This window comes from Poecilia reticulata, chromosome 5 (genome assembly GCF_904066995.2).
Source record: "Poecilia reticulata chromosome 5, P_reticulata-male-v2, whole genome shotgun sequence".
In the NCBI taxonomy this organism is placed as follows: Eukaryota; Metazoa; Chordata; class Actinopteri; order Cyprinodontiformes; family Poeciliidae; genus Poecilia; species Poecilia reticulata.
This window is the reverse complement of record NC_088834.1, coordinates 28,342,478-28,362,847: the sequence shown is the minus strand read 5'-3', so window position 1 is coordinate 28,362,847 and position 20,370 is coordinate 28,342,478. Positions and strand designations below refer to the sequence as shown.

General features: G+C 37.7%; 1 protein-coding gene across 18 annotated transcripts in view; it reads right to left on the bottom strand.

Moving 5' to 3' along the window:
• Positions 1-20,370, bottom strand: part of itpr1b (inositol 1,4,5-trisphosphate receptor, type 1b) — a 122,698-nt gene that overhangs the window by 65,757 nt on the left and 36,571 nt on the right. For 4 of the 18 annotated variants that reach the window (XM_081607413.1, XM_008410435.3, XM_008410442.3 and 1 more), the window contains 10 exons: positions 19,989-20,006; positions 19,463-19,489; positions 17,543-17,663; positions 17,276-17,460; positions 12,737-12,885; positions 10,617-10,728; positions 8,736-8,771; positions 3,181-3,216; positions 2,270-2,317; positions 437-566 (listed from right to left, as the gene is read on the bottom strand). In XM_081607413.1, coding sequence (XP_081463539.1) covers positions 437-566; positions 2,270-2,317; positions 3,181-3,216; positions 8,736-8,771; positions 10,617-10,728; positions 12,737-12,885; positions 17,276-17,460; positions 17,543-17,663; positions 19,463-19,489; positions 19,989-20,006 — 862 coding nt within the window. The remainder of the gene's footprint in view (positions 1-436; positions 567-2,269; positions 2,318-3,180; positions 3,217-8,735; positions 8,772-10,616; positions 10,729-12,736; positions 12,886-17,275; positions 17,461-17,542; positions 17,664-19,462; positions 19,490-19,988; positions 20,007-20,370) is intronic. The other 14 variants (XM_008410443.3, XM_008410446.3, XM_081607415.1 and 11 more) reach the window with 9 other exon arrangements.

Genomic DNA, 20,370 nt, shown 5'->3' with positions numbered 1-20,370 from the left:
CACTCTCAACTGCAACAGCTGTCATAATGCAAAAAAATAAAATAAAGTAAAATTGGTAGCTTATAAGAAACTCAATTGATATATCTTTAAAATATCACTTCCATATTCATATCAATGCATTACAAAGACCAAGACTTGCATTGCACTTTTAAATGATAAAGGAATTGGAACATCTTGACTAAACTTCCCCTTCTAGTGAACTCTTTGAGATTTTGCACGTTTCACTTTTGCTAATCAAATCGAGCAATAGACTGCCTAAAAAAAACAAAAACAATCTCTTTATACAACATCCATATTATGGCTTCAGATTTGGAAGACAAAAGAAAACTTATCTGTTCTAGAAACATCTACGTATTGATTGAAAACTTCATCAGTTGCAGTACATGTCACATCAGACAGTTTATCAGTTTTCTCCCCCCCATACTGTTTAACTCACATGTGGGTGATTTTCCTTGAGCTCCGGGTGTGAGTGGGCCGTTGCTGTAGGATGTGAGGCTCTCTCTCCTCTGACCGGGTTTAACGTTTCCATAGTACCGGTTGACCAAAATTAGACGCAAAGCCTCACCCTGTTGGAGAAACTTGGCATTAGGGTGGAAAAAAAGAAGAAGAAAAAAAAAACATTCTGTTGAAGCAATTTAACTCCAGTCCAACTTATTGTAACACTGTGGCAACAAATTGAACTAAAAACCCCACAAGACAAAACTATTAAAAACAAATAGTTACACAGAAGACAACTTTTTTTTTTTGGATTGCATGAGCAATATGTAGATTTTTGTCATTACTGATCAACCCTACCCTTCAGATGATCAATGTGAAGAAGGATCTGAGTCAATTTACTCCATTTTTATATGGTTCCTTTTAGATTTTGTAGCTGTAAAGCATTTTCATACCCATATGTTAAGTAAACATGCTCAAATCTTCCATATGATCCAATTTAATTGTACATTATCTTATAAAAACTTTTTATTAAACTGTCTATTTTTGAAAACATCACAATTTGGGCTGGTTGACTCCTACAAAGTTAGGAAAGTAAGCAAAAAAAAATGACCAAACCAAAAATAAATTACATACATTGGAAATAAAATTTATTAGACTCAAAACTTTATTTCCAGTGGATTTGAGTAGATTATAGAAAATTACTGTCAGATGTCAAACTAATTGGATGACAATGACGGGCATATGAACCAGGAGGCTCAGTCCATTTACAAAGTGGTTGTCTTGAGCAGCTAGCTTAGTGTTAGCTTCTCAGATATTGCATGTATTCTCAGTTTTATTTTATTTTCATGTTTTTATTTACTGACGTAAAACTTCCACGGTTATCTAGAGTGATTATTCATTCTTCTCCACTGCCACCTGAAAGCATTTTAACTTGGCTTTCGTTTGACTGAATGAAGTTATAAACGTAGCTCTTGGGTCAGTCTGAAGGTTAGCTAGATGTTAGAAGCTAACCTCAAGGCAAATGTGGGCTTGTGGGCTCAGTCCATTTCTAAAGGGGTTGGAAGTATGTTGTCTTGTCTTGAACAGCTAGCCAAGAGTTAGCCTCAGATATCATAGCATGCATCCTCAAGTTTTTTTTTAATTGTATTTGCTGGCATCACAGCTAACTTGAGTGATTTTTCATTTTCTTCCCACTGCCACCTGAATAGCCTTTATTTGACTGAATGAAGCTATAGACTTAGCCTTCACCTTGACCTTGCAGTTAGCTAGAAGCTAACCTCACGCTAGAAGCTAGCATCAAGGCGAATGCGGCACTGGGGGTTGAGAAATTGTAAGTGTCGCTAAGTCGATAAGACTTGATTAGATGATAAATTATAGGCTTGAGAGAAAGTAAAATAGAGTCATTTTAGTAAATATCTACACCATATATGGCTATTCTGGAGAAGAGATAACCACCTTCTTAGCACATGAAGAAATTACAATATTTTAAACGACAGACTTGTAGAGATGAGACCACAATGAGGCCTCTTTCCCCCCCCACAGCTCTTTCCTGGATCGGTGGAGAACACAGTAGCACGGTGGCAGCATTGAAGGATTCTTTGTAAAACCACCGCGTTTATCGGTAAAAAAGATTGAGAACCGCAGGTGATGTCCTCTCCCGCTGATCTGCCTCACATGTTGCATTCAACAGAAGTATCAGCGGAGTGAATGGGCGCCATGCTGTGGAAGCAGCGTGACCGTGAGCGCTTGACAACAGTTAGTCAGCTGCTGTTGCACGGCAAAAACAGGGATGGGAGTCTTGGACCAGACCACGGCAAAACACTTTACCTACCCTCCTCTGGTCCTCCACTTGCTTCAGTGGCTGGTTGGGATCAAGCTCCTTAAAGGTGTTGTGAGTAAGCAGAAAGCATTGAAATAAGAAAAAAGTAAATAAAAGAAAAGTTTGGAAAACTGGGGGGTTAGGGGGCAAATAATTAAGAGAACAAAACAGGTGGGTTAATCCTGTGCAAATTAGTTACTTTACAAGCATGCAGGAAACGGGGTGCAGATTCGATCATGCAGTTAAGAGGGAAGTGGTTGTGTCAGGGAAGATGTGAGGTTGAGTCAAACTCATGCGAGGTTTCATGCAAGGGAGGACAGCTATTCAGTCTAAAAGCAAGCAGCACCTGCAATATTTTTAACGGGGGCAGTTTGTGTTTCATCCCGTAACACACAAACATTAAAAATATCACACCGTCCGATCTCAAAGTTTTGACTCATGAAAAGCTCAGCACAATCTCATGCCCACAGCACGACGTGGAGCAATTTGTCTCGCTTCCATCGCCCCCCACCCCAAACATTACAAACTGATACAGTAGCAAGATAAAAGTATTTACATGACAGAATGCCAAGCTGCCCTGAGGGGAGTAAACATAAAACAAGATAAACTGTGCAGGTGATTCGAGTTACTCACACACACGGTTGCAACAGTCTGGCATGAAAAATACCTCATTCATGATTCCAAACCCCAGCTGTACTGGCATGAAACTGGAGTTTGGCCAAACACCAAAGACCCGGGGTGACTCGGGGCGGAGTCGTAGGGGTGAATGGGGGCAATTCAAAGACAAAACACACGAGAATGGGCAGGGATTCTTATCTGCTTAGATGAAGAGATGTGAAACACCAAACACGAATGTGGCGGGATGGAACCGGTGTATCACGAATGACCCGAATCGTCGGGCAACATCGTCTTTAAAAACACACCTCTGCAGGGACTTCGGGTTCAGGCGGAGGTGCCAGCTGATTGGAGATAAAAGGATGATGTTAGTTAAGGCGAGAAGGGGTTAATTTTCTTGTGTTGTTCTTGCCTTCAACGTGCAGCGCCCTCTTTAAAAAAACAAAACAAACCCTCATAATATATCTATACAGGTCTACCGGATTTCTATAATCCACTAACATGCACGACTGGACTTAATCAATGTGCATGGCTTGTAGGAAAGGGTGGAAGGGAACACTGCATCGTTTTCACGCCTTTACTGATGAGAAAACACAGATGAGAAGCAGCATTGACCTGTTGCAGCAAGAAAGCAGAAGCTCTGTGAAGGGGGGGAAAAAATGTTTCATCTTCTCTTTCGCATTGACTTTGGTTACGGTGCAACTCGGTAGTGTGCGTTTAGTGACCCGGTTCCCTTTTAACCTCCTGCCCATCCCTAACAATGACACTGCAAAGTATTAGCAAAACACATGATATGCATGCAATCTGCATCAATTTATGCGCCGATGTGTTGCTCTTGTACATATACAGCAAAAAAGTAAGGAGGAACAATTTGCAAAGTGGTGGCAAAAGAAGGCGAGATTAAACTAGTTTTGATGATAGCAAAAATATGAAAAAAAAGAAACCCCAGAGAAAATAACCACAGATAACCTTGCCTATCATGTTCAGGACGTGCAAAACCGAGTTACACAAGTCGTCTAATTTTAAACATCTCCATATTCAGCAAAAAAAAAAAAAAATAAAAAAAAAAAGAAAAGAAAAGAAACAAACAAACCACAGGAAAAGGGAAGAATTAAAAACATCAACTTCTAATTTTGGGTACTTCAAAAAAAGAAGAATGATGATAACATTATTGCATTTAGGGGTGAACTATATGGACTCAAGTTTTATCACAATATTTTGTGGTATCATCACGATAACGATAAAAGTTACGATAACTATTCATTACTTCTTTTGTAGATGACTGTATTGCTGCAACTGCATGTCGCAGCAATCATCGACACGCAGACACAAATGCTGCTCTTGGAAAACATTCCCATTTTTAATGCGCGTCTTGAGGACATGAAGTGTGATTTGTATCACTGAACTACGCACACCAATTGCATTTAATTGTATTTTCAAACTTATTTATATTTTTTTATGATCATGTTGATCAAACAGAGAAAATAAATAGTGAAACCAGAAATCTTGACAATATGGACAGTTCTGGAAGCTTTAACCTCTAATCGTAACCTTTAAGGTTAACATCTGTTGGACTTTATCACGACAATAATAAATCTAAATTTTTATCATAAGAAATGTATCATGAGACATGATAACTGTTACAATAAATGCTCACCCCTAATTGGATTACATTATTAGTGTTAATTAAAATCTGGAAATAAAGAAAGCCGCTGGGAAAAGTAATAATAAAAACTTTAAAGCCCCTTAATAGTTATTTAAACTGAAATTAACTTAGCACCTAACAGATACAGTTGCACAAACGACACTCTTCAGTGTGGAATTTGTTACCGACGGAAGAACAAAGCAAATTTCAGAAAAAGTTCAAAAGGTGTAAGAATCTTTTAGAGAGGAAATCATTTTCAAGAGACACGTCCGGCTGTTGTTTCAGGTGCCGTCAACAGGAAGTGGGACTTTACGCGAAATTGAAGTTTAGCGTATTAGAGGTAGTAGGCTGCTCCTCTTCATGTGTTCATATTTTGTCACATTTTGCAAGATTGCAAAAATTTTCCACTTGTGCTGCAAATGATACATACAGAGACTGAGTTTTTAGTTGTGCAAACTGTGCTGACCATGCTGAGCGTAAAGCTAATAAAGAGCTTAAAATGTCAACCCGAGTCATTTTGTCTTTGCTTTGAAACATGTTTTACTGCGTAGCTGTGTAACGATGACTGCTCGCTCTCACACAATCTGTTCTGTCCTGCCTCTGGTTCAAATGTAAATAATAGATAAGAGAAAGGAGTCTGTGCATTTCCAACAAATTAATAAGAGATTAAGAAAATCGAACCCCCCAAAAAGTAAAGCTACTTGAATAAATGTATAGAATGTTATATAGCGCATAACTAGATTCTGAAGTGTGCAAAAAGGAAAAAAAGAAGTGTTTTATTTTATTTTTTTAAGAGTAAAGGAAATGCATTTTCATTCTTTTAAGTGGGTTTTGTTTCTACGGAGGAATCTTTCCAATAACCTTGACTGCAATTGTACATTTTCAATGATGCAAAGAGAGCACTCCAATTATTATTATTATTTTTTTTTTATTAAATCAACTTTTTAAACATATTTATTCAAGAGAAAAAGGAACCTGCTATAATCAGAGTCAGAAATTTACAAAATTAATGAAAGGTGCAACTTTAATTTAAAGAAACAGACTGACTGACACTGGCTCTTTTTCTAGTTACATGAGGGGGACATTTCAATCGCAAATAAGATCAGAATTAGTTTACACACACGCACGCACACGCATAAACTTGGGGGCTGGGTATGTGGAAAAGTAAACATTGAGAACCCAGTTGTGCCGCTTTATGGTGATTAATTGTGCAACTGGACAGGAATTTCCCTGCATGAAGTCTTCTTTAGAGTCAACAACCATTTCCACAGAAACAATTTCATGCATCATGCAAGTGACTGAATGCACATTCAGACTCTGTCAGCGTGATCGAGCTTAATGCCTTCTCCATTTTTATATCGTGCCGACGTTCATCGTTTGAGTAATCCGGCCCCCTTTACTTGGCCAAAATTGCATCTGCGACACTTTTAGCTATAAAAACAAAAAATATGCTTCATCATTTCGACTTGACCTCCTTCGATTCTTAGCATCATATCCACTCATCATGTTTCCTGCCGCCTCTCTAAATTGTCTCAAAAGTAGTGGTGAAGAAAAAAGTGATGCAAAGAATCACAGCGGCAAAGACAGCTGACAAAAAAAGATGTTTGAATCTCTTGAAGGGGCCAGAAATAGCAATTTTTCTTCTTTTTGAAACACGTAAGCCTTCAGCAATAAAATGTTAAAATAAGGAAAAATAATAATTCTGCAAGCTTCAAGCATCAAGTACCTACTGATCAAATGTAGCAAATCCTCGCCTCTGTAGTAGTAGTTTAAATCAAGGTTCAACATCCTACATCTGCAGCCCTTTTAATACTTTTCATGACAGCGAACCCCACATTACTGATAAGTTTCAATTCCAGACATAAAAACTGGGGAAACCAGGGTTAAAATATTGTTGCCATTTATGCAACTTCTGCTTTAGAGCTGGATTGAGGCTAATATCTGAGCAGCCTCAGGTTAAGGAAACTACGACCGGGGCTGCACGTTGTAGTGAAACATCTAGAGCTCCCCCCATTGACTGAAAGGAAAAACTGCTGCCCAAAACTTAAGAACTGCCTGCAAGCAGAAAACTTAAAAACTCAGTACATTTGGAAAAAGGTAGAACTTTTGAACGTAAATTTAACGTCTGAAGAACCTGTAGCTGAATTGAAGAGGTGAGAAAACTTCAAAAGTGAAGAAAAATTTAAAATCAACAATGAAAAATCTGAGTCTAAATTGTGCTAAGAAAAATAAAAAGGAATGTTAAAAAAAAGGAACACACACAAGCATAGGAAAAAAAAAATCAATCATCAACTTTACAACCTTGACGTGAAGCCCAAACGTGTTCATTAAAAGAACAAAGAAATAAATCAGGATGGTTTTGTGGTTCCTCCCTTGCCAAGATGTCATCATGTTATGATTGCAGGAAAAATTAAATGCAACCTCAGGGGGAAAACAAAAAAAAAGTCATAATTACTCTGCCTCATCCAATTCATCCAGCATTCTGGCTGAATATGCAAAATCTGGTGCATGGACTGGGCAAGCGGCTACAAGAAGCGTGAGGCAGACAGTCAGACAGTAGTGAAACTAACAGCTGCACTCATTCCTGGGGTTCTTGGCTTGATGTTTGGGTTTGGGAGGGGCCTAAGCTTGTGTGCGTGTGTGTGTGTGTGTGTGTGTGTGTGTGTGTGTGTGTGTGTGTGTGTGTGTGTGTGGTCGGTCAGAGAGCAGCATCGGGTTAAACACTTGTGTTACGCAACAGGTACAGGGACACTGTAACTTGTAGTTAGTGCAGGAAGAGAGCAAGAAAGCATGAGTAAACTTACCGCTAATGGGCAAAGAGTTGCCAAAACAAAGTGCTACTCTGGGAGATGAACCTTTTTTTTTTTTTGGAAAGTGGGGGATTTCCAACACTTCCGCACCAAGCAGCCAGTAACAGGGAGGTAAAGGAAGCAGGGAGAGCAAAACAGCAGCAAAATGGTAGAGAAACTGAGAGCATGCCGCTTCCTGCAACTCTGGAAAGACCCTTTCCAATAAATACGCTCCATTTCCACGTCTTTGTCGAGTCCCTCGTACTCAGCACTCTCTTGTATTGTTTTTTTTCACTTCTCAATGTTTTGAGGTGGTTTTGACAGGTTCTGCACAGAATCGCACAAATTCTACCGGAGTGACGAAGTGTTCTTTCAGTTTTGATGCATTTAACGAATTCGGGAGAAACCAGTTGGTGGCTTGAAATTATGCAGCCTTTGCCATCAACAGCAGCATGAACAGAGCGTCCACTTCGATCCAATTTCTAGAGCTGCCGTTTGTGCCAACGTCTAGGAGGCAGACACGCTTTGAATTATTGATACATTACGTTTTCTATATTTTTCTGTATATTTTGTACAGAAAAACATGTGGGCGTGAAACGAAGCACATTTTGTGAAACGAGCTGTGAAGAGTGTCTGTCACTCTTGATGTGCACCTGGTTCGCTTAGTGTGTGATCAGTGTGAAGATGGATGTAGATGAATTACTGCTTCAGCACAGAGTATGTTACTTTTAGGTGCTCCCTTTTCATTTTTTTCATATTTAAAGATCAGCTGACCACCAGAGGAGTAAGATTTCATCATGTACGACTGTCCATAAGTGGTCAAATAAGTAGAAAAGATTATGAAGTTGAGAATTTTGTGCCTGGAATATAAAATAACTAAGAAAAAAAAAATTATAATAATATATATATATATATATACACACACGAGTACTAAAAAAAAAAATAACTGACATGGGGTTAAATGTGCTTAATGGAAGATTAATTTGAATCTTAAGGGAATATTACAACTGGCTGATGAGTCAAGAAATGTTTTTGATTTTAATATCTGTTAAACTACAGCAACGGCTTAAATGGACCAATGAGAAAACTTTCAATATTTTACAAAAAGTATTGAGCATATGTCACAAGCATAAAAAACACTAATCACTATTGATTATATAGCACATTCAAATACGCCAAGTAGCTACACATGTGCAAGCAGGACAGACAAGCATATCGGATTGTTTGAACTAGAAAATGTCGATAATATACTAGATTTTGACAAGCAACTCTTAATGTAGGCAAACACGGAACAAGGAGGAATGATCTAAGCGGCTGACACTGTCGCAGATGGGATTGCGAAGCTCAAAAAGCCTAAAGGACGATTATGTCTATTTTGTTAGTGGGAGACAGATCAATGAATGTCACAATAGTAAGTAAAATGATCAACCTCAGCCACATCCATTTCATCATCAAAGGCAATCAGCTGCAAGAGAGAAAGTATAGGAGGCAGACAGTTAGTAGAGCTTGTTAGTGAGTTGAAGCTCCCGTCAAACGTGCACATGGAAAGCTTTTTAACAACAAAAACATACGGTGACGTCCGCGATTATAGGCACCGGTGGTGAAAATGTGTAGATAAAAAAAAATAAAAAAATCATTAATATATATATATATATTTTTTTAAAAAAAAATAACTTTAGTTTCAACCAATTTATCCAATAAAACCGATTTTACTGAAAGAATAAACATTCTCTATTAAACGTACTTTTCTCGTGAGTTTGACCTTATGCTTCTACAATAAAACACAAATATTTAAAGGCTTTTCACACATCGTAACCACGGCCACCAATAAGTGCAGAAGAAACTTAAACATGTGACGTTAGTAGATGATATTAGCTCGTCTATGACTAATTAACCTAGAAAAAGACTGAGGAAATAATTGTTCTTGCAGAGTTTTTCCAAATATTTTGGGCACGCTGAAAAAACACAGAATGTTAGAGTATTTTTGGTCAAGTTTTTAGTGCAAATATATAACTACACTTGAAATAAGACAAAATAACTTACTAAAAAGTTCAGTAAGAAACAGAAGCTTGTTTTAAGTCAATAATGCCTTAATATTGATGGAAAAGTATTTGTTCCGTTAGGAAACATGAGGAAAATGTCTTGTTATAAGTGAAATAATCTATAATAATCAGAATGTTAATGGAACAAGAATTTGTTCATCAATATAATAAGGAATTAGTGACTTAAAAGCAAACATACATCTCTTATTGTACAGTTATGTGTGAATTAGTTTTGTCTTATTTCAAGTATACCAATATTTGGACAAGAAAGCAGATAAAAATTACTTGGTAGGATTTTGTGTTTTTGCAGCTTGAGAAATTTCTTCAGGGGTGTGAAATAAGTGATATTATGATAGTAATCTAAAATAAAAATGTATTCTTCTTTTAAGCCAAATGGCTAACTTAATCCCAAACCAGGAGATCAGATTCATGTTTTAGAGATCTGTTTCTGCGTTAAGAGAAAGTCACATTACAAAGTTTTGATTTTCAGCCTTTTGGCTCATTTGGTGTTGGGACTGTGTTGATCATAGCTGACAAACTGGTTGCTTCATCAGTTTTGTCACCTCATAAATCTACCTGACATAATTAGCTTGCATCATCGGTGCAATGAGAACAACCTGATTCCCTGCAGTCTGTCTAAAAATATGGAGAAACTGGAGACTTTGTGCAAAATAAAGTGCTAACTGATCAAAATGAGAACATCAAAATGTCTATTATGTTATTAAACTTTTAGCGTTTTGCCTACTTAAAATAGAAAACCTAATAAAGTGATTATTAAAAAGTTGCCAAATGAAACTACAAAGTTCCCCAAGTAAATTCAGAACCAGTGACTGATCTCTAAATCCTATTTTTATGTACTTAGTATAAGAATATAGTATGTACTTAGTACTAAGTTACTTTGTGTTGGTACAGAGATCTTTAGCAGCAAATGAATGATATATGAACCAAGCATGTTGTTAATGATGTTAATAATGCTAATTCTTATCCTTTGTCGTCTTGCTGTCCAGCACAAGTTATTTTTGTAGGATTTAATGCATTTATAATGCAAATTTACCCCATCAACTGCCAAAATAAATATTCAAACTACAAAGTTAGAGTTATATCAAAACTGTAGCAGAGATTTCAAACGTTTTCTGTACAAGTTAATAAAATAATTTCTGTGCAGTAGTCAAGCTCTTGGTGGAACAAGAAATGGAAAGAAGTCATACTTGTTAGCCTTATTTTAACGTTTTAGTTAACCGACAGAACAGAAACGACACTCAGCGTACCTTCACCCCGTAGCCTCGATCTTTCGTCATCATTTCCCTGAGCGTCTGCAGGACTTTGATGCACAGACGCTCCTCGTTCTCTTCCAGGAGCTGCTTGGTGTGTTTGATCAGCCTGGTTACAGAGCAGGCAAAACCATCAGAAACATTTTGACACTGTGTGACCTGGAGTGTCCAGTTGTAAACCAACGACAAGCAAATGAAGCAACATTCAATGGCAACAAAGTAAGAGGCCAAATCAATGGGTTAAAACATTATTTGAAAAAGGAAATTTGTGTATGATGATGTCAACATCAGCAAGAGGAGAACACGTTGGAATGGAAGAGTAGTTTTATACCGCTGAGCAAATCACAAATAAAAATAATTATGTTTTTAAAGGCTTAAAGCACACGTGTCAAACTCTAGGCCCGCTGTAGCTTTTTATGTGGCCCTCTACTTTGGTGGGACATGTAAAAAGAACCTTGAAAAAACAGCTGTGTGCTTAAATATTATTTTATCAATTTCGGCGTTTCTGTTACAGATGTGCATAAAACAGTATTCCGCATTTCCATTAAATAAGAAACACTGTTAAAATCTATCCATTCACACAATAAGTCATTAAAACATATTCCACGCTATCATACTCCCACCACTTTCTGTCATCTTTTTCATGCTCCAGGGTCAACATCCGGTTGTTGATCACGTGACTCACGTGTGACGCAAAAACAAAAGTGTTTCCATTTCAGTTTTGCAAAATAAACCGATTCGAACTTGGCCTAAAAACCCCCCACCTCATTCTGGCAGCAAAACTTTCAATCGTTAAACAAAAATTGCAGCGTTTCCATTAAGCAAATTTATTTTCGAAATGTCAAATTGCACAGTTATATGGTCAATGGAAACGCAGCTAGTCAAATCAAAGCAGTTTTTATCAGCTGTCAGATTATATGAATGTGAGATGAGGTTCAATATTGTTTGATTTGAAGAAATACTAAGCAAATGCGTTTGTCAATTAAAGTCAAAACATAACCATACAGGGAGCTGGCTTTGCTTTACTTTAAATGTCTTTTTTATTTAAAGACTTTCCTCTTCATTAACATACTAAAGTGGCTTCTCTAGTAATTGATGCACTTTCATAACACGACTAACACCAAGTGTCTTCTGTTCCAGTTGATACTGGGCCAAACATTAAATGCCATACAGGCTGAGCCACAACAGTACCGTTTATGCTAATTAGCTAAACAGTTCTTGGAAAATCCTTCGTTTGGTCCAAAATGTCAGGCTGAGCGCTGACTGGTACCGCTGGAAGAAAAGCCATTTTTTTCTCCCTGTGAAGTTCAGACTCTAATTCTAAATCCTTCTAATCGCATGCAAAGCTCTTAATGGCCAAGCTTAGACTCGCATGAAACCGTTTATTGTTCTCCGTACAAGAATCCTTCACTCCGACAATCCCGCCCAATGATTTCATCCTGGAGTTTCTAGCAGTGGAATCAGAGGAGCAGCTTTTGGCTTCAAGATCCTCTCCCACCAAACTGGCAACCTGTTTTAGTTTGATGGCAAATACATGCTCGAAAGAAAGTTTTATTTCAACAAATTTCCTGTTCAAATTTTTATAAAAATTTCAAAAAGGTCAGGTAATATTTGAGGCTCTAATGCTGTTATATTTAGCATCAGGGGACAAATAAAGGCTCTTTGGATTAGATGGTTAAAGTTAATTAACATCTTAATTTCCTAACGTCCTGAGATAGGACGTTAGGAAATTAAATTGAATAAATACAATTTGCATAGTTGGATTTTTTAACACTTCTTTAAGAGAAAAATCAGCAACTTTTTGAGTTGGCCACTTAGCACAAAAGAAGAAAAACCTGCAATCATCCTGTTATTGTGGGATGTTTTGCAACAAGCTGGTGCAGTTGGACAAATGACAAAAATACAAATATTACATAATCTAAGCTGAATTATTCTTCAGTTTATGGTTGTATACAGCTATGACTCACTCTTAGCAAGCTGCATTGCTTTCCCATGAAAACAATCTCATTGATAAAATACAATCAGAACTACTGTAGATAAAACCGTTCAACGCAGCAAAACGCAGAGCATTCAAAATGCGCTGAACGCACAACTTCCATCTTTAACTCGAGGCTCACTTTGATATGAATCCTCCGCTTTCACACTTCTTGCGAGCGTCCGTGTTCTCGGGGAAGAGCAGCTCGGGGCGATGGAGGACGTCCACCAGGACGGAGAGCTCAGCTTGGACCAGCGGCCTGAGTCGGTCCTCCAGAGCGGAAACGATGTCCTGCAGAGGAAAGTTATCGAAAAGGAACGTACAGTGAATTAAACAACAATGTCTAAAGATTTAGCCTCATGGCGACTTTTTTTTCTTTTTTCTAATTGTTAAGGTTTTACATTTAAGGAAAACTCTACTTACATGTAACGTATGGCAAGTTACTAAATCTGGTTTTTGATACTATATGTAGAGTTAAAATGCACACCTTTCAATGTTTTCTCCAAAGCACTCCTGGTGTTTCCATAGTTTATTGTGATGTCAGCACGCTAAAGGGCAGCCATCTTACTTAACAAGCCTGTTTTACAGCTCCTATTTATTTGGACTTTGAATTCAGGTCAATTCTGTGATGGAATATCAGGGCTGGGCTAACACTGTTATATTATGTGAGTAAAGTTATAATATTAGAAGAATGAAGTAATTCTATGATTACGCCAACACAAAAAACTAAATTATATGTTATACTCTGGCATCAGATTTACAGATAATACTTCGTAGAAATAATTCACCTTTTAAGACATCAGTGCCAAATTATTAAGTATTATCATCAGCTGGACTTTGAAACGATGGAGTGTTTGGAGAAAGAATCAGCTGGACTGAGCTGGTCCTGTTAGACCTGCAATTCTGAGGCAGCTTTTTTTCCCAATTAAAAATGACTTTTTCGTAATTTTACGTCATTTTTCTCAGGTACAATTGGATCTATTCTTTTAGTTTAGACGCAGAATTCTCGTAAATGAACAAAAGCCCCAATACTCCGTCGTACAAGTGACAGACAGAATGATTAAAATAAAAAACTTTTGAAAATGTTTCCTGTTGAAAAGGCAATGAGAAAAAAAAGAACGATTAAAAATAGAAATTGGATCTGGTATGAAAAAACTAAAAATTACATCAAATTTTATTTCTTAGCCATATGGCCCAGGTTAATAACTAGGGTCTTTTTTATTTACAATAGATTCTGTGCAGTTAAATAAAATAATACAATCTATCCTATTTTTTTTTTCAAACCTATAAATTGATGGAAGACAAATAAATTGATTAAAAAAAAATACAAATACAATTTAGTCAACCTTTTGGTAACAACTAAACTGCAAGTCAACATTTTAATGTACATGGAGCCTACAAAAGCAAAAACTTTAATGTTTTATCATTCTAACTGCAGGTTTAGGTCATTATTAAACAAACTAACTGATTAGGATGTAAAAAAACAAAAAAACTAAATCTGCAGCTGGGAAATGACAGAAGGGAGAAGCATTACGTGAGGACAATTAAAACCAGAGGAAATGTACTGCCTGGGAGGAGGTCGGTGACTAACCAGAGTCTGCTTTGAGCACGGTAACAGAACCGTTCAGAGCTCCTCTCACGATAGGGTCTGTTTGCTTTATCAGGAAAAGAAAACTCTGTTTGGCCTCAGCCAAACAGAGTTTCCTGTGTCAGTCCCGGATAACAGCTGAGCTCAACCAGGGAGGTCACTGACTATGTTGTGTTTGTTTGTTTTTTTTGCACACTTCCAGTGAATTTTTGAGTCATTCTTTGCAAGTAATTGGGTGTAGCAACTTTTCCCATCACTGAAAGTCCTATTTTTATGGCTGACTTGCAACGCTACTTCTACAGAACTGCCTGGGAGACGGAGTTACAAAACGCATGACGCCACTCCTGGGAAGTACCAAGCGTCAACGATCTTACTGAAGTCTTAATTAGTTACAGGTGGCCCAGACAGACTACTCAACAGGAACCACGGCTGTCGGCTGAGATTTTTTTCTACTATGTTTGAGCTCCAGACTCGAGCAGAGGCGGAACCACGGTGCTGTTTTTCCCCTAAATGGACTAGATTAGGCTAAATAGCAAAGATAAAATAGTCAAGAAAAATACAACTTTGGTTCTCAAAAGTATCCACATAAGGCCATATTTGAGAATTAAAATGTTGAGACCATATTGAATTATATCCAAACTTTTATATCTGTAAAACAAACAATTTTTTTTTTTTTAAAGTACATTAAGCTGATGGAAAAATACTTTCTCAAAACATATTTTAATTAAATTTTAGTTTTCAATCTTCTTTAAAATCATCATCCCACATTTTGACTGCATATTAAATCCCAACTTTGACAAATAATAATAATAATAATAACAATAATAATAATAATAATAACATCCCAACTCCATTTGCATTAATGTAACCGGATGTCATAATGCTGCCACCACTGTGTTTTATTGTGGTTGTGGTTCTTTAACGGAGGTTTCTGTGATAAGTTTCCCTTCTGGAATAGTGGCTCAAAGGTAACAAATACATTTTCCCACAAGTATCAGGCCTGAATGTTTTCTGTGAAAGAAAAAGCTTCTGTTTTGCAACCCTGCTCCCTACTCCACACAGTTAATCCCAAAAATTATTAATACCTCATGCAGATTTAGATTTTCATTTAGCCAAGAAGTGTGTTTCTGAGAGGAAATGAGGTCAAAATATTAGAAAATGAAGTTAAAGTACAGAAACAAATAATTATCTATAACCATATATATATATATCCATCCATCCATTTTCTTGCACCCTTTTTCCCTCAGTGGGGTCGGGAAGGGTGCTGGTGCCTATCTCCAGCCAACGTTTCGGGCGAGAGGCGGGGTACACCCTGGACAGGTCGCCAGTCTGTCGCAGGGCAACACAGAGACACACAGGACACACAACCATGCGCACACACACTCATACCTAGGGGAAATTTGGAGAGGCCAATTAACCTGACAGTCATGTTTTTGGACTGTGGGAGGAAACCGGAGTACCCGGAGAAAACCCACGCATGCACAGGGAGAACATGCAAACTCCATGCAGAAAGACCCCAGGCCGGGAATTGAACCCAGAACCTTCTTGCTGCAAGGCAACAGCTCTACCAACTGCGCCACTGTGCAGCCCATATATATATATATATATATATATATATGTTTGTTTGTTTTTTTTACAGCTGGGTCACACTGTTAATATTACTTCCAGTCAGAGGAAAGAGGTTGTGAAATTGACTGATCATTTTAAAGCCAATACTCCCAAGGGTATGAATCATTCTTGGCTGCACTGTAGATTCATTTTGAAAACGAGTGGTGTAGTTCAAAGAATTAAAAAATTAAAATAAATCTGTCATGACAATCTCCAAGATGAGCGTAATTGCAAAAACACAAACTCTTCCCAAGTATTTTTAGTTTAGTTTCTTGAGCAACTTGAAATTAGGCAGAAGAATTAACAGCAAAAAACAGGAATTCTTGCAAGTCAATAATCCCATAATATTGATGGAAAAGTTCTAGTTCCACTTATAACTAGTACCTTTTCATCAATATTAAGAAATTATCGACTTAAAACAAGCTACTATATCTTGCTGAAAAGTTACTTATAAGTTAGTTTTGTCTTATTTCACGTTCAGTTAGATATTTGAACTAGAAACTAGACAAAAATACTTAGTAAAATGTTGTTTTTGAAGAGAAAGCTGAGTGTTCAAACTGTTGCATCCAAGTAGAGCAAAGGAAAGTTGAGTGTAAAGGAAAAGTCTCGGAGCAGAAGGCAGCGGAGGTAAGAGTGGAGCAAAGCTGCCCTTACGTAAAGGAGCAACAAGCTTTACAAAACAGTCTTTCTGGAATACCAGGACAGGACAAGAGGAATTATAAGTCAAAAGAAACAAGATGATAATTTAACTTAAAAAGGTCAACGAGACACCTCAGGTTCACGCTTATATGGATATTATTTCAGTCACAAAGAGTTGCTTCTCAGAAGAAGTGTCACATTAAGAGCTAGTTAAAGTATTTTCAAGCATCAGAAATATTGAATTTTAACATGTATGGAGGCAATTTGGAGAACCACTGTATGATCAGTACCAGAGGGGGGGAGGCAGAATGTGCATGTAAATGGTATTACATTGGTATTAGTTTTGTTTTGATTTCACCACTGCCACTAGGCATGTGCATATTTAACTAATGAATTAATGGCTTGATCTTTGTTTTTTGTTTTTTTAAAAGGTTTTATTGGCTCTAGTGGCCTTTATTTGAGGGTGGTTGGACGGGAAATTAGGTCATGAGAGAGGGGGAAGACATGCGACAAAGGTCAGGAATTGAACCTGTGATGTTGCCGTCGAGGACTAATGCCTCCTTATGTGGGTTGTGCTTTACCCTTTACACCACACCACCCCCTATGGCTTGAAAATAAAACTAATTTAAATAAAAAAATTTAGACTAAAAAAGGAGAAAAAAAAAAAGTCCACACAACATTCAGAATATTGCATTTCCCCACCCTCACATTTAGTGTCACTTTTGTTTTCAAGTTGCTTTTATGTTATCAATTCTTTTTTTTTTTTTTTGGTTTCCATTGCGTCATTTTCTCTGTCTGAGCTGTTAGGCAACATTTTAAGTCCAAAATGCAAACTCTGCTACCAACCTGGAGCTTTTCAATGATGTTCCTGTAGTCTTTAGAGGCGCACAGGCTCGACTCTCGCCTGGACGTGTTCTTAGCAGACTGCTTCCAGTTGAGGAGCGTCTTCTGCACAACGTTGTTGGGCTTGACGAACAAGTTGTTCACTTGACTGTCGAGGTCCACCGGGATGGCGATCGCTCTGCTCTTGGCTGGGAAAGGCAGATCAACGCGGCGACTTTAACAAGGCTCACCCAGAGGGCGGCGCGAGCCTCGTCGAGTTTAGCTACTCACCCACGTCTGAAAGCACCTTGATGCACCCTTCCACCGAGTGCTTCTGGGCAGGGTTCAGCCAGTTGCAGTGGTAGACCCTGAACACTCCCTGCAGCAGCTGGACAAACACTGGCTGACGAGTCTGAAAGGCAAGGAAGAAATCGAATCATGTAGGAAATCATCGCAAGGGCAGAATGAGAACAGGACACGCACGGATCCAAGCAGGAAGAATAAAATTATCATCTACTACAAGTGTTTGTAGCGCTGCAACTTTACATCACTACTACCATGCATACCACAAAAAAGTGTGGTATGCATTTGCCAGCCCCCTTTATGCTGAACACCCTAAATAAAATTCAGTGTATTCATAAAGTCACCTGCTATTTAGAGTTCAGCTGTGTCTAATTTATGCTTTGGACCTTTCACAATAACTCTTAGTTAACTGTGGCTAAAAAAAATGAGAAGAAACAGCTAATGTCTTAAATACGGATATAATAACAAATGCAGGTTTTTAACAGTCCCCTCCCCCCGTTATAACATTTGTATTAAATTTCTACAAAAGAATGGCACTTTCAGATTTGTTTTTCTTGTCATTAGGTAAGAATATGAGCTTGTTTTATTGAACATCTTTTTCGATTTGAAAATGTTAAGTTTATCTTTATTTGAGTTCCAAAAATAGAGATAAATTTGGGTTCTTTAAAAATGACAGTAGATGTTATAAAGTTGATATTTATCTAAATTTCTAAGATATCTTTATTCAAAAAGTCATGTGGCATTTGTGGCATTTTTTTAAAAGTTTGCTTAAAAAAAGGTTATAAATGTTGCAGACCTCTGGTCTAGATGAAACTGTGTGTTAAATTGGTCCAGTCTAAGCCCACGTCTAAATCCAAATCTGTTGCAAGACTTGAAATGTGTTGTTCACATATGCTCTTGACAGAAAATGTCTCAAAGTTTTATCTTCAGATCTGAAGACTCGCAGGAAAAATTTCATTGAAAGTTGGTTCTAAAAAAGTAAACACCACTGCACTTTCCATATTGTTATTTGTAAAAAAAAAAAAAAAAAAAAAAAAAAGGCATTGTATAAACCATGTACTTCCTTCCGCTTGACGGTTATGGCCTTCTTTATGTTGGTGTAAAACCACAATAAAATGTTGTGGTTGTAATGAAACAATGTGAAAAGGTTTTAGGGAACATGAGTAGTTTTTTGTTAAAGATGCACCGATCCACGTTTTTCACTTCTGATACCGATATCTGAGGTTTCGCATTTGCTGATACCGATCCGATACAGAAAAACAGCACTGAATTGACCAAAAACATTTGTTCCTTATTTTTAAATGCAGATGTTAATGCGCTTGATTTAAATTTTATTTGATAACTCTGCACTTTTATTGCACACTTCAACACACCAACAGCTTCACAAGTTTGGTCAAACATGAAAAAACGAAGGCTTTAATTTTTTCAGTCAGTGTAATTAGGAGTAGAGCATCTTATGTCAAATAAACAAAGTGAAACTGACAAAAACAATAGATTAACTACGTCGGTCAAACATGTAAATATAGACTGCAACAAACCTTCTTTCAAATGGTTCAGAAAGTGCAATTAGGATTTGTAAGTATAATGTAAAATTTATAACAAAGCATGACGTCACTCGGAGCACAAAGCATAGAATTAGACTGAATAGATTGGTTATCGGTGACAATGTGCAAAATCTACAATTTTTTTAAATATCAGGACTGATACAGATATTAATATTGGATTGGTGCATTTTTTTTTTTATTCACAGCCCACCAGAGGTTCTGTTTGGATGAACTCAAAACATTTCAGGTCCAACAGGCCAGCTGTTGATAATCACACGCTTACCTAACACAACACGTACAACAGACGCCTACCGACAGCACAAACGGTATCTATCTGCCAGCTTCCCAACAGCACAATAAATACCTCCGTTATCTTTCCAAGAATGGCTGCCTGTCACAGGAGAAAAAGGTTGCTGCTGTGTCATCATGTATCACTAAACCTCTGCTCTGAGTTTTATAAGGGTACACTTCCAGACTCATAGATTAAACATCAAGATATTCAGTAGGGACAAAAGCATTTCACACACACACACACACACACACACACACACACACACACACACACACACACACACACACACACACACACACCGTTTAAGGGGATTTTTAAGTCTATGATTCCCAGGAAAACTCAGGAGGGCTCCAGACATGTATTATCATGAGGTCACCACAGCAGCAATGTTTCATATACAGCACACACTACATCCCACGACAACCTCGAGTTACACATTCAGATCTGGGAAGACGTCTATGTGCTGACTAAGCAGTGAAAAGTTGAAACTACAGCGAATGATTTGCAGCATTCAGAGCCAGTGACTCAGCAACGCACCCAAAAGGTTGGGAGTGGAGGAGGGGGTTGGAGATGATGGTGGGAAGTTATCACTACTTACATACATGTGGCGAGCCATCTGTGTAAAGGGAAAAAAGTCAGCTTGAATGAAATAAAGCACACATGATGTGGGTCAATTTTAAAGCTGCAGATTGCAACTTTTATTAAAAAGATATATCTCTACATATTTGTTGAAACTGTCACTATATTGTAACAGTGTGGTAGGAGACATGCTAAGAGAATGCTAATGCTTGTTAGCATAGTCACCGATGATGGCGGATAAATGGTTTCCTGTAACAATAAGTTGTTTCTCTGCCATTAGCAAGTACACAAGTTGACTGACAGCACCAAGAACCTCCCCCCTGGCTCTGATTGGTTGTACTTCTTCAGATGCCAACAGTAGCTCAGGGAGGATCTTTTCACATTTGATCTGTCTCATAACA